The sequence below is a fragment of the Zingiber officinale genome, chromosome 2B, assembly GCF_018446385.1.
Source record: "Zingiber officinale cultivar Zhangliang chromosome 2B, Zo_v1.1, whole genome shotgun sequence".
Taxonomy (NCBI): domain Eukaryota; kingdom Viridiplantae; phylum Streptophyta; class Magnoliopsida; order Zingiberales; family Zingiberaceae; genus Zingiber; species Zingiber officinale.
In genome coordinates this window covers 151,123,111-151,133,602 of record NC_055989.1, presented here as the reverse complement: position 1 = coordinate 151,133,602, position 10,492 = coordinate 151,123,111, and the positions used below count along the sequence as shown (strand labels likewise).

Here is a 10,492-nt window from a genome sequence, read left to right as displayed (position 1 = left end):
GTAAAATTGAAAAACCTCATCAAAAAGAGCTTTTATGGTTATGTATATAAGGTTTGGTGTTTTTAATTTAAGAGCAGGTTTGAGTTTTCAAACCTGCTTTTTTCTCTTAAACATAGAGTTAATAATTAATGTCAATGATTGTCATAATGTTTTATAATGTTCATTTTATAAATAATTAATAATAAGTCCACTTATGGAGAGAATTAATGTGCATGAGTTATGTAATTACATGTGGAGAGAATTATAAAAAAGTTCACTTAGAGTTTTAATTATTAGGAATATTTCAATGAATTTTTATAATGTTGATGTGGCATATTAAAATTTTCAAAAAAAACTCATTCAAAATTTAAATTATTGGAGATGTACTTAGTAGCATTGCAGTATTAGCGAATTTAATTCTCTGTACATGTTAATATCTACCAATTAAAAAAAATAACATACTGATGTTAACGCAAACGCATTAATGGCAATGTGAATGCCCTTACCCGATAAGGATGAATGAATTTCGGGAGTTCTCCAACAGGATTGTTTCTAATCCAAACTCTTAATGAGCTCACAATCAAATCCCAATTATTCCTTTAAATGCGCAGTTTTTCTCTTGAAACTATTTTATATCAAAATAACGATAAAAACATTTTTATTTTTTATCCTATAATAGTTGAAAATATCATAAATAATATTTTATTCTATAAACAATAATTTAACGGTAATTACTTATTTGTTTTCAAACTTACCTGCTATTTATAGCTATTAAGAACTCATTAAATTGCTCGGTGAAAAAGAAACCCAACGGACTAAACCTCGTCCCTTCGCCTCCAAGTTTCGGCTCTCCCATGAAATTTTTTTATTTACTTTCATTTACGTGGAAATTAGATACCTACAAACCTTACCTGCAGTACGAACACGCGGCGAGCTTGTGATGCGACTAGACGTTGGGTAGTTCAAGTAGGGGAGTGGCCTGAACACATTTGCAGACATGGATGGACGAGGGCGGAGTGGGCGGAGTGCGCAATAAAGTTTCTCTTCCCCTCTTCCTTATATGGAAGTGCAGACACCAGGAAACAACCAGGACCACAAGATGTCGTTCCGTCCCTTCGCCTTCGGCTTCAGTACCCGGCGGAGCAGCCCCCTCGATCCCTTCTTCCTTGACCCCTCCTACTCCGACCACTCCTTCCCCCGCTCCGGCTTCGGGGACGACTCTGCCTTCTCGGCTGTCGCCGACGCCCGCGTCGACTGGAAGGAGACCCGCGAAGCTCGCGTCTTCAAGGCCGATCTCCCCGGTCGGCACAAGAGGGGCGTCAAGGTCGAGGTGGGCGGATCTTCCGTACATATCAGCGGCGAGCGCAACTGCAAGCGCGAGAAGAAGACCGACACCCAGCACCACGTTGAGCTCGAGAAGGCTTCCGTTGTCGCTGACGCCCGCTTCTTCAATGCCGGTATCCCCGGCCGGCACAAGAGGGGCGTCAAGGTCGAGGTGGGCGGATCTTCCGTCCAGATCAGCGGCGAGCGCAACTGCAAGCGCGAGAAGAAGATCGAGACCCGGCACCTTGTCGAGCGCGAGAAGACGACTGAGACCTGGCACCGCGTCGAGCGCGAAAAGATAACGGAGACCTGGCACCGCGTCGAGAGCGAGAAGAAGACCGACACCAGGCCTCGTGTTGCGCGCGAGAAGAAGGCCGACAGCGGCGGCGAGGTCCTGCGCAGGTTCCGCCTGCCGGCGAACGTCAAGGCGGATCAGGTCGAGGTCGCGATGCAGAACCGAATGCTCACGGTCACCGTGCCTAAGGAAGTGGTCAAGCAGCCGGCCAAGAAGGCCAGCGGTAAGTCGATCAATATCTCCGGTTAGTTCCTTGCTTCTGACATGTTTCCCCGTAGTCATTTTGCGTCGCTACAATGCTTCATTGTCGATTCGCCTGCTTCTTCGTTTCGTGATTTAGGGTCGTTGTCTGGCTTCTCTTCCGTTTGTGTGGCCTATCGTTACTGCTTTTGATGCTATTAATAGACAATGTATAAATCTTTCCAGTTTTACATGTCGGATTTACTGCATGAACTGTGTTGCGCTGATTTGTGCTTTAGCCGAAAAGGATAAATCGATTTTGAGAGTTCTCTAACAGGATTGTTAGACAATTTTCATTCAGTAACTTGCCACCCAAACTCACTATTTCCTAGTCCTTGACGAACTAATTATCATCACAAAATTCCCCATCCAAAATGCTCTAAATCCTTGTTCGTGAGAAGAAGTTTTGCACTATCGGAATGCATACCTTGTACCTAAAATTGTGAGCGAAGCTCCGGCCCAACCCGGTCCAGAACTAAGCTCCTGTCCACCCGGCCCAGCCCCTTCCAGAAGCCCAAGAAGCCATAGAATTCTACAGAAGCCTCGCCTTCGCGTTTCTTCTTCTTCTTTACGCGATCAGGCCACCACAAGATGTCGATAACTCCCTTCGGCGTTGGTCCCCGGCGGGGCAGCCTCTTCGATCCCTTCTCCCTTGACCTCTTCGACGCCTTCAAGTTCTTCCCCTTCGACGCCCGCCTCTCCTTCCCCCGCTTCGGATTCGGGGACGACCCTGCCTTCGCGGCTGTCGCTGACGCCCGCGTCGACTGGAAGGAGACCCCCAATGCACACGTCTTTATTGCACACGTCTCCGCGGCCTGCGCAAGGGGGACGTCAAGGTCGAGGTGGAGGACGGATCTGTCCTCCAGATCAGCGGCGAGCGCACCCGCCAGCGCCAGTAAAGACCGACACCTGGCACCGTGTCGAACGCAGCAGCGGCAAGTTCCTGCGCAGGTTCCGCCTGCCGGCGAACGCCAAGGCGGATCAGGTCAAGGCCGCGATGGAGAACGGAGTGCTCTCGGTCACCGTGCCCAAGGAATCGGTCAAGAAGCCCATCGTCAAGTCGATCGAGATCTCCGGTTAGTTCCCAACGTCTAACTTGCCTATTCGCCTGCTTCGTTTCGTGATTTGGGGTTGTTTTACTTCTCCTCCGTCCGAATGTCCTATCGCTACTGCATTCGATAATAAACAATGCACAAATCTTTCGTGGTTAATATCGGGTTTCCTACGTGGACTCTTTGTTACTCTGGTCTGTGCTTTATCCGAAAAGGATAATGGATTTTGGGAGTTCTCAAACAGGATTGAGACAATTTTCATACCAAACTCTTATGATCTCACAATCAAATCCCAATTATTCCGCTAAATGCATCGCTGATTCGTTAACCTCCCATCCCAACACCAAAGATCATAGCGCAATCCACACACTTTCATTAAAGTTCACTCTGAAAGAGTGTTTACTTCTTTTTTATTGTAAAACAATATTTTTTCTGGAAACTATTTTATATCAAGATGATGATTACAAAAAAAATATTTATTTTGCATTCTATAATAGTTGAAATATCATAAATAATATTTTATTCTATAGAAAATAACTTGTTGGTCTGAGAAAATGTTTTGATCAGTACGAGCTTAAAAAATTTGGTAGAAATTAAAATGACATTTATTTGAAAAAATAGAATAATATTTAGTTCGTAATTTGATATTTAAAAATATTTTTTTATATTTTATTTTGGTGTAGTTTTTTATTTTTTGGTAATATCCCATAGGTGGTAAATTTAAGCGTCGCATCTTTGGCACATGACCCTGGTTATTTTTTTTTTATAGTTTTGATTAAAGTTTGAAGAAAGTTATTTTAAATATTAAATTATGAATGAAATATTATTTTAATAATTTTTAATATATTTTTTTGAGGTGTTTATGATTCATTAAATTACTCTTTTTAATCTCTTGATTGATTGAAAGTAAATTAAAAGTATAATTTATACACATTAAAGCGGTTTTTTTTCTGCCAAAAAAAAACATTAACCAATTTGAATATTTACTAAAATTAAAGTCATTGTAATGACCAATGACTAATTAAATTCTTGTTTATTATCAAACTTGCTATTTTTAGCTTAAACTAGTAAGTCATTAAATTGCTTATTTACGGGAAAATCTTTATTTTCACCTCCAGTCAAATATATTTACCTAATTACTTTTAATATTTTTAGGTATAAAAAATATAAAAATGAGTATAATTTCTCTTAAATTTAGTATATTAAACTAAAATCTAGTATATTTTTTATTAAGTTGAGTACGATTCTTTTTCCACCTCAATTGGAGGAAAAATATACTATATTGTTTTTAAATGGTACTCAATTGGATAAAAAATATATTATATTTTTTTTTAAATTATGCTAAATTTAGGAAGAATTATATTAAGCTGGAAAAAAAGTCGTGTTCAATTTAATAGAAACTATAATCGATTCTAGTTTAAAGTGCTGAATTTAACAGAAATTATATTTGTTTTTAGATTATTTATACTTAAAAAGTATGAGAGGTAATTTTGATAAAAAAAAAATATACTCGATTTAGTATAAAGCGCTGACTTTAAGAGAATTATACTTAATTTAGTATATTTGTTATCAAATTGAGTATAATTCTTTTTCCACCTCAATTGGATAAAAAATATACTAGATTTTTTTTAAATGATACTAAATTTAAGAGGAATTATATTAAGCAGAAAAAAAAATCAGAATTAATTTAATAAAAAATATACTCGATTCTAATGTAAAGTGCTGAATTTAACCGAAATTATATTTGTTTTTAGACTTTCTACCTAAAAATAGAGGGACAATTTTGATAAAAAATATAATAGATTCTAGTATAAAGTACTGACTTTAAAAGAAATTATGTTCATTTTTATACCTTTTATATCTAAAAAATTTGAGAGGTAATTAGGTAAGAATATTTACATAAAAAAAAATTAAAGCAAATAAAATTTTACAGGTAAAAAATGACATAAAAATTTTTATAATTGGAAACTACATTAAAAACTTAATAAAAGTTTTATAATTAGAGACTATATAGAAAATTAAAGTTGCAACTGAAGATTTCTCTCTAATTTATCGCTTGTTTTATTTATATTAATTTTATTGGAAACTTTCGGTTACTCATTAGATGCTTGCGGTCGCGGACTCACTGCAATAGATAAAGACAACTAAAAGGGACCAGTTAGATGTACCCCTACAATTACCCAACGCAATCTTTCTGCATTCCCATCGCTGCCGTCGCTTTTGTCCAATCAAATAGAAGGTAAACGCTACGTAGCAGATATATGACTTCGATGCTCATCAGCATATACGGTGGCCAAATTGGTTCTCTTCTTTTCGGGCGCCAAATCCCTCGCTATTAAAACCCTGAATCGAACGATCAATCTCTTCTCCTTCTTCCGGCTTTACGGATTTGTGCTGAGCTGCTGCTGCCATGGGCGATCACGGCTCCAAGATCGAGATCTCCTTTGCTGGGAGGTTCGCCAGCAGCGCCATCGCCGCCTGCTTCGCCGAGGTAAGTCATCGGACGATCGCCCGTTGATTCCATCTCGCTTTTAGGGTTGTTACGCGTTTGATCTTCACGATTGCTTCCTGCCCGAAGATTGGGAAAGCTGGGAGATCATAGATTAGGTTGAAGTTGTTAGCTTTCTTCTTGATCGTAACCTTTGGTTATGGGAATATGGAACAGTCAAGGGGTCAAAATCGTAGTGAGTTTATAACCCTTTTTTTTCGTGCTTTGCATTTATTTCAGATCTGCACTATCCCTCTGGACACTGCAAAAGTCAGGCTTCAGCTGCAGAAGCAAGCATCTACGGATGCCTCAGCCATGCCAAAGTACAGAGGAATGTTGGGCACTGTCGCAACCATCGCAAGGGAGGAAGGGGCGACGGCCCTCTGGAAAGGCATTGTTCCCGGGCTGCATCGTCAATGTGTTTTTGGAGGGCTGCGAATCGGGTTGTATGAGCCTGTAAGCCTCAAATGTCTTTTGTAGATAGCTGGATGCTTCAATTTTGTTGTTCTGTGTCGGTACAGGATTCTATTTTGCATGTATTTTCAGGTTAGAAATTTTTATGTCGGTGAGAATCATGTGGGAGATGTTCCTCTGTCTAAGAAAATACTTGCTGGACTCACAACTGGTAATGCAATTCAGATATCATATTGCTTTGAATAACTGCTTGACAAATAGACTAGACAAGTGACATGGTTTGGACAATGTAATTAGGTGCACTTGGGATCACTGTGGCAAATCCAACTGATCTTGTAAAAGTTCGTCTCCAAGCTGAAGGAAAGCTTCCACCAGGCGTACCTAGACGGTATTCAGGAGCACTGAATGCTTACTCAACAATTGTCAGGCAGGTAATGACATAAGAGATTATGACTTAATTACCTCAAGTATGTTGCTAGCTGAATTTTATTCTATATTACAATCTAGGAAGGGTTTGGGGCTCTCTGGACTGGTCTTGGGCCTAATATTGCACGTAATGCCATTATAAATGCTGCTGAATTGGCTAGTTATGATGAAGTCAAGCAGGTGAAGCTTCTGATAGTATCTCATGGCAAAGTTTCATTCTTGATTTGCTATTGAATTTCAATGAAATCTAAATTGTGCATTTTTTGGTGCAGACAATTCTGAAAATTCCTGGATTTACAGACAATGTTTTTACTCATCTGCTATCTGGTCTAGGTGCTGGATTTTTTGCTGTTTGTATCGGTTCTCCTGTTGATGTGGTAAGTTTCTCATTCCGTCAATTCAGTCATTGTGTAGTTTATTCAATTGATTTCCATTAACTAGGAACACACTTGTACAAGCACCAATTTCTATATGAAATTATGTATCACTCACTCTTCTTGCTTATACATTTGTATTAATGCAATTTAGTAGCTAGAACAAGTCATAAAGAAGAATGGAGTATTTAAATCAATATGTTTTCAGTTCAGACATTTTCCTATCAGGATGAAATTAGAATTTATGCAGAATCTAACAAAATAAAAGTGTTATTTTGCCTACACGGCCTAAAGAATGTGAGCATTATTCTGAATATTTAAATATTTCTGCTCTAGTATTAGATTACAGCCTTAAGCTTAACTAAATCTTTGGTTTACAGGATGTGTCTGGAGGTTCAGTTGTTTGAAATGTCATTTGGGCATCAACTGTATGTCACTATGATAGTTTCCCAATGAATACACTGATGAATAAAAATGAAAAGATTTTCTATCCTATCTTATTACCCTTCTTGATCAAACTGCTTTTGATAATATTTGAAACAAACCTTCTGTTAGTTCTCTCAGTAAAAATTATTTTCTTTTAGCATCTTAGCCATGTAAATATCCTTGGTAATGGCAGGATGAGATCCATATATTTGTTCCCAACTAATTGGAACATGCTTGTTATTAATGTTGCATCCTAGCGTCGAAATATTCCTAAGAATAAAATAGCAAAAGTTGTTAGAAAAGGTGCATAATCAGTGTATATATTTTTCAAACTTTTTTCTATATATGTCATCCTCATTTTGGAAATGTATTTTGGTAGGTTAAGTCAAGAATGATGGGAGATTCAGCATACAGAAGCACTGTAGATTGTTTCGTCAAGACTATGAAAAATGAAGTACTCTTTATGCCTAATGCTTCTATCTTTTCATTAAACATCTTACTTTATTTTATTTATGCTAAGTTTCTTTCTTTGTGCAATTTATATGATAAAATATTTTCAACGTGTTATTAGCTAGAGTTAACTTGTAAATAGAGTAAAATTTTGTCTCAAGTCAATCAAGTTGGATTACATCTAGGATGCTTCTACAAACAATATAATACTCGAAGACAAACCAGTGTTGATTTGTGAAACTTACTATATGCCATGATCAGTTTTTTGTAGTTTCTTTGATATTAGTCGATGCTCTAATAATTGTGATCTGAACGATCGGATTTCATAAATCCTACTTGGTGTGCTGCTCCTCTGTAGCTTATTCAAAATGTTAGATGCTTAACAGCCCTATATATTCGAACATTGCTGACATGTTTACTCAAGTGGATGGATAGGAACATGAAACTCATGTGTACTTTTGTGTTCCTTTACCTCCTTCCTCTCTTTCCTCCCAGCCAAGTAAGCAAGCCACTTGAAGCCCTTCCACCACCAAGTCGGCTTGTTTTCTATTTCACTTGGGTCATGATATGTTCTTCGTTAAATGGGCGAGGGATCTCATTTTGCATCATCTAGAAGAGTATAAGAAAATGATAACAAGATGTCTATGCTCAGTATATTTTTCATAGTTGGTGATATGAAACAATAACATACATGCAATTTAGAGGGAAGTAATGGTTTTCCCATAGCACGATCATAATGGCAACGACAATGATAAATTCGTGCCAAAATGAAACACTGACTATTTTTTCCTCGCTTTCTTTCTCAGGGACCTTTGGCTTTTTATAAAGGCTTCCTTCCAAACTTCGGTCGCCTCGGATCATGGAATGTCATAATGTTCTTGACTTTGGAACAGGTAATGTCAATAGCTAATCTTCTTATTTTCAAGTTTGCACATTCAATCTAAAAAATAATAAAAATGCATATATCAGCAAGAACACTCTCTTCTACTTGATCATGAATCACTCACTAATTTGATTCTCTTCTAATTCATTGTTGGTTGGCAGGTCAAAAAGCTCTTTGCAAAAGAAGTTCCAGATAAACATTGAGAAACTGTCCAGATTCAGGTGAATAAAAAGAGCATTAATTAGTGCATTCGAATCATCAATTTATAGCAAAGGACAGAATGATTTCTTCAGATCTTATTGAGATTAAACATTGAAATCTTATTAATGCTCATATTTTTTGGTCATTATCAACTCAAAGCTTTGATAATTACTTTTGTTAATTTGCTTTAAAAACAATTTGGCATTCCCTTTGATGATAGTTTGTCAACAAGGAAGATTGCTCTCCTTTGTTCCTTTCATCATGTCTCCTTTTCCCTGGGACGACTTTAATTTAAAACATCCAAAGATTCTAATAAAAATGATTAAAATCCTCAAGTTGACTAAACTAATTAGGTCAAAATTTGATAATTTAGTACTTTTGTCTAATTTGAACAACTCCAATATTGCTAAATTCCAATGTAAGTTTAAAATTTAAAATTGTATATTAATTGTGTAACTTTATAAAACATCATAAAATATAATTTATTTAATATTCTCACTTCCTTTCATCTCTTTCAAATAAAACAAAGCATTCGAGGATAAATTTAAAATTTGAGAGAAAAAAATTCGTGCTAAAATTTTTTTAGTGTTTATTTTATTAAAGGATGGACTATTTGTCGTTTATTTATTAAAAAAATTATTATTAAACCTTTAGTAAACCTCTTCTTCTTGTTTTCTCTCAATGATCGAAAAGAGAAAATTTCCACTAAAGTGCCTGAATTATCTTTGGAAATTTCATCCTTTTCGGTCTATAATCGAGGGAAATATCCTTGGAAGTTTTGATAGAGGAAGAGGAGGAAAGGTCTTCTCCGGGAGATCTGGTCATGTTCTTCTTGATTTCTGTAATTGATCGAACACGAAATCTCTGCAAGTGTCGAAGTTTCGATCTTTTGAGAGAGGAAAGGCCTCACCTTTCCATCTTAATCCTCCTTCTCGTGTTCTTGATTTCCGTCAGTAATTGAAGAAAAAACAAAATCTAAAGTTCGGATCTTTTCTTTGTTTTCTTTGTTGAATTCGTGTTTTCTTTCCCTAGTAGTCGATTCCTTAATGGCTTTTGTCTTTGCCATAAAAATGTGATTTTTTTTTTTTCTTTTCACAATAGCTTCAACAATTATAATAAAATAATAATAATCCTATTTACTCTTTTATCTGTATCACTCATAATTCAACTGTAAGTTAAATTATAAAGTCAATTTATAATTGACAGAAGTAATTTTTCTATTAAGATAATATTATATTTACTCTCCTATTGTGATCGTGCACACGAACGTGTATGTAATATAATATTATATAAATTATTTGGGTCTTTGAAAATTTAAATTGTTTAGATTTTCTAGTGTCACCCTTATAAACCAAGAATTAATTATTTGTATAAGATTCGTCAGATCCATACAATAGAAAAAAAATAAATATTATGCAAAACTAAGAAAAAACTAAGAAAAGTATATTTTTTAAATTTAATATTATACTTGTCTTAGTAAAAAAAATTAAGAAAAATATATTTTTTAACATCGTCGGCCTAAAATATTTATAGAAGTTTCTTTGATCATAGTATTGTCAATTCTAAGATATGGGATTAAAGAGAACTATATATTTTTATATAAAACAACTAGAGAAAATTAATGATGAGAAAAATTCATAATAATACACTGTAGCTGAGTCTTGAACTCTAGATCACTGATTGTTTCGCTTGTGGAATTACTAATAAATCTTGGAATTATTTTTAGTATAAATAGAAAAAAAGGGCATTAACGTAAATGCATTTTAGGTTTTCACCAAAATTAGTTAGTAAAGAGGAGAGATTTTTAATAAAATAGTAATATATATATATATATATATATATATATATATATATATATATATATATATATATATATATATATATATATATATATATTAAAAGAGAACTGCTTTACCCATCTTATTATTTACATTTATGCCA

At 35.8% G+C, this 10,492-nt stretch overlaps 2 protein-coding genes and 1 pseudogene across 2 annotated transcripts; all 3 read left to right on the top strand.

Annotated features, from left to right (window-relative positions):
* Positions 1–928: 928 nt before the first annotated feature.
* LOC122047869 (17.3 kDa class I heat shock protein-like) lies at positions 929–2,046 on the top strand. The gene has a single exon (XM_042609385.1). It carries the CDS (start codon positions 1,040–1,042, stop codon positions 1,844–1,846), a length of 807 nt encoding a protein of 268 aa, XP_042465319.1. The 5' UTR covers positions 929–1,039; the 3' UTR covers positions 1,847–2,046.
* Positions 2,047–2,199: 153 nt separating this feature from the next.
* LOC122047870 lies at positions 2,200–3,250 on the top strand (annotated as a pseudogene).
* Positions 3,251–5,166: 1,916 nt separating this feature from the next.
* On the top strand, positions 5,167–8,765 carry LOC122047868 (mitochondrial uncoupling protein 1-like). The gene is made up of 9 exons (XM_042609384.1): positions 5,167–5,380; positions 5,618–5,833; positions 5,924–6,002; positions 6,089–6,222; positions 6,299–6,397; positions 6,490–6,594; positions 7,397–7,471; positions 8,274–8,360; positions 8,512–8,765. Exons 1-9 carry the CDS (start codon positions 5,300–5,302, stop codon positions 8,551–8,553), a joined length of 918 nt encoding a protein of 305 aa, XP_042465318.1. The 5' UTR covers positions 5,167–5,299; the 3' UTR covers positions 8,554–8,765.
* The last annotated feature ends 1,727 nt before the right edge of the window (positions 8,766–10,492 follow it).

What these genes read in the sequence shown, in the direction of transcription:
- LOC122047869 (XM_042609385.1), top strand. Translation starts at nt 1,040, where the DNA reads ATGGAAGTGCAGACACCAGGAAACAACCAGGACCACAAGATGTCGTTC.
- LOC122047868 (XM_042609384.1), top strand. Translation starts at nt 5,300, where the DNA reads ATGGGCGATCACGGCTCCAAGATCGAGATCTCCTTTGCTGGGAGGTTC. An exon ending in TCGCCGCCTGCTTCGCCGAG is followed by an intron (nt 5,381 to 5,617) that starts GTAAGTCATCGG and finishes CATTTATTTCAG; the next exon opens with ATCTGCACTATCCCTCTGGA. An exon ending in TGTTCTTGACTTTGGAACAG is followed by an intron (nt 8,361 to 8,511) that starts GTAATGTCAATA and finishes GTTGGTTGGCAG; the next exon opens with GTCAAAAAGCTCTTTGCAAA.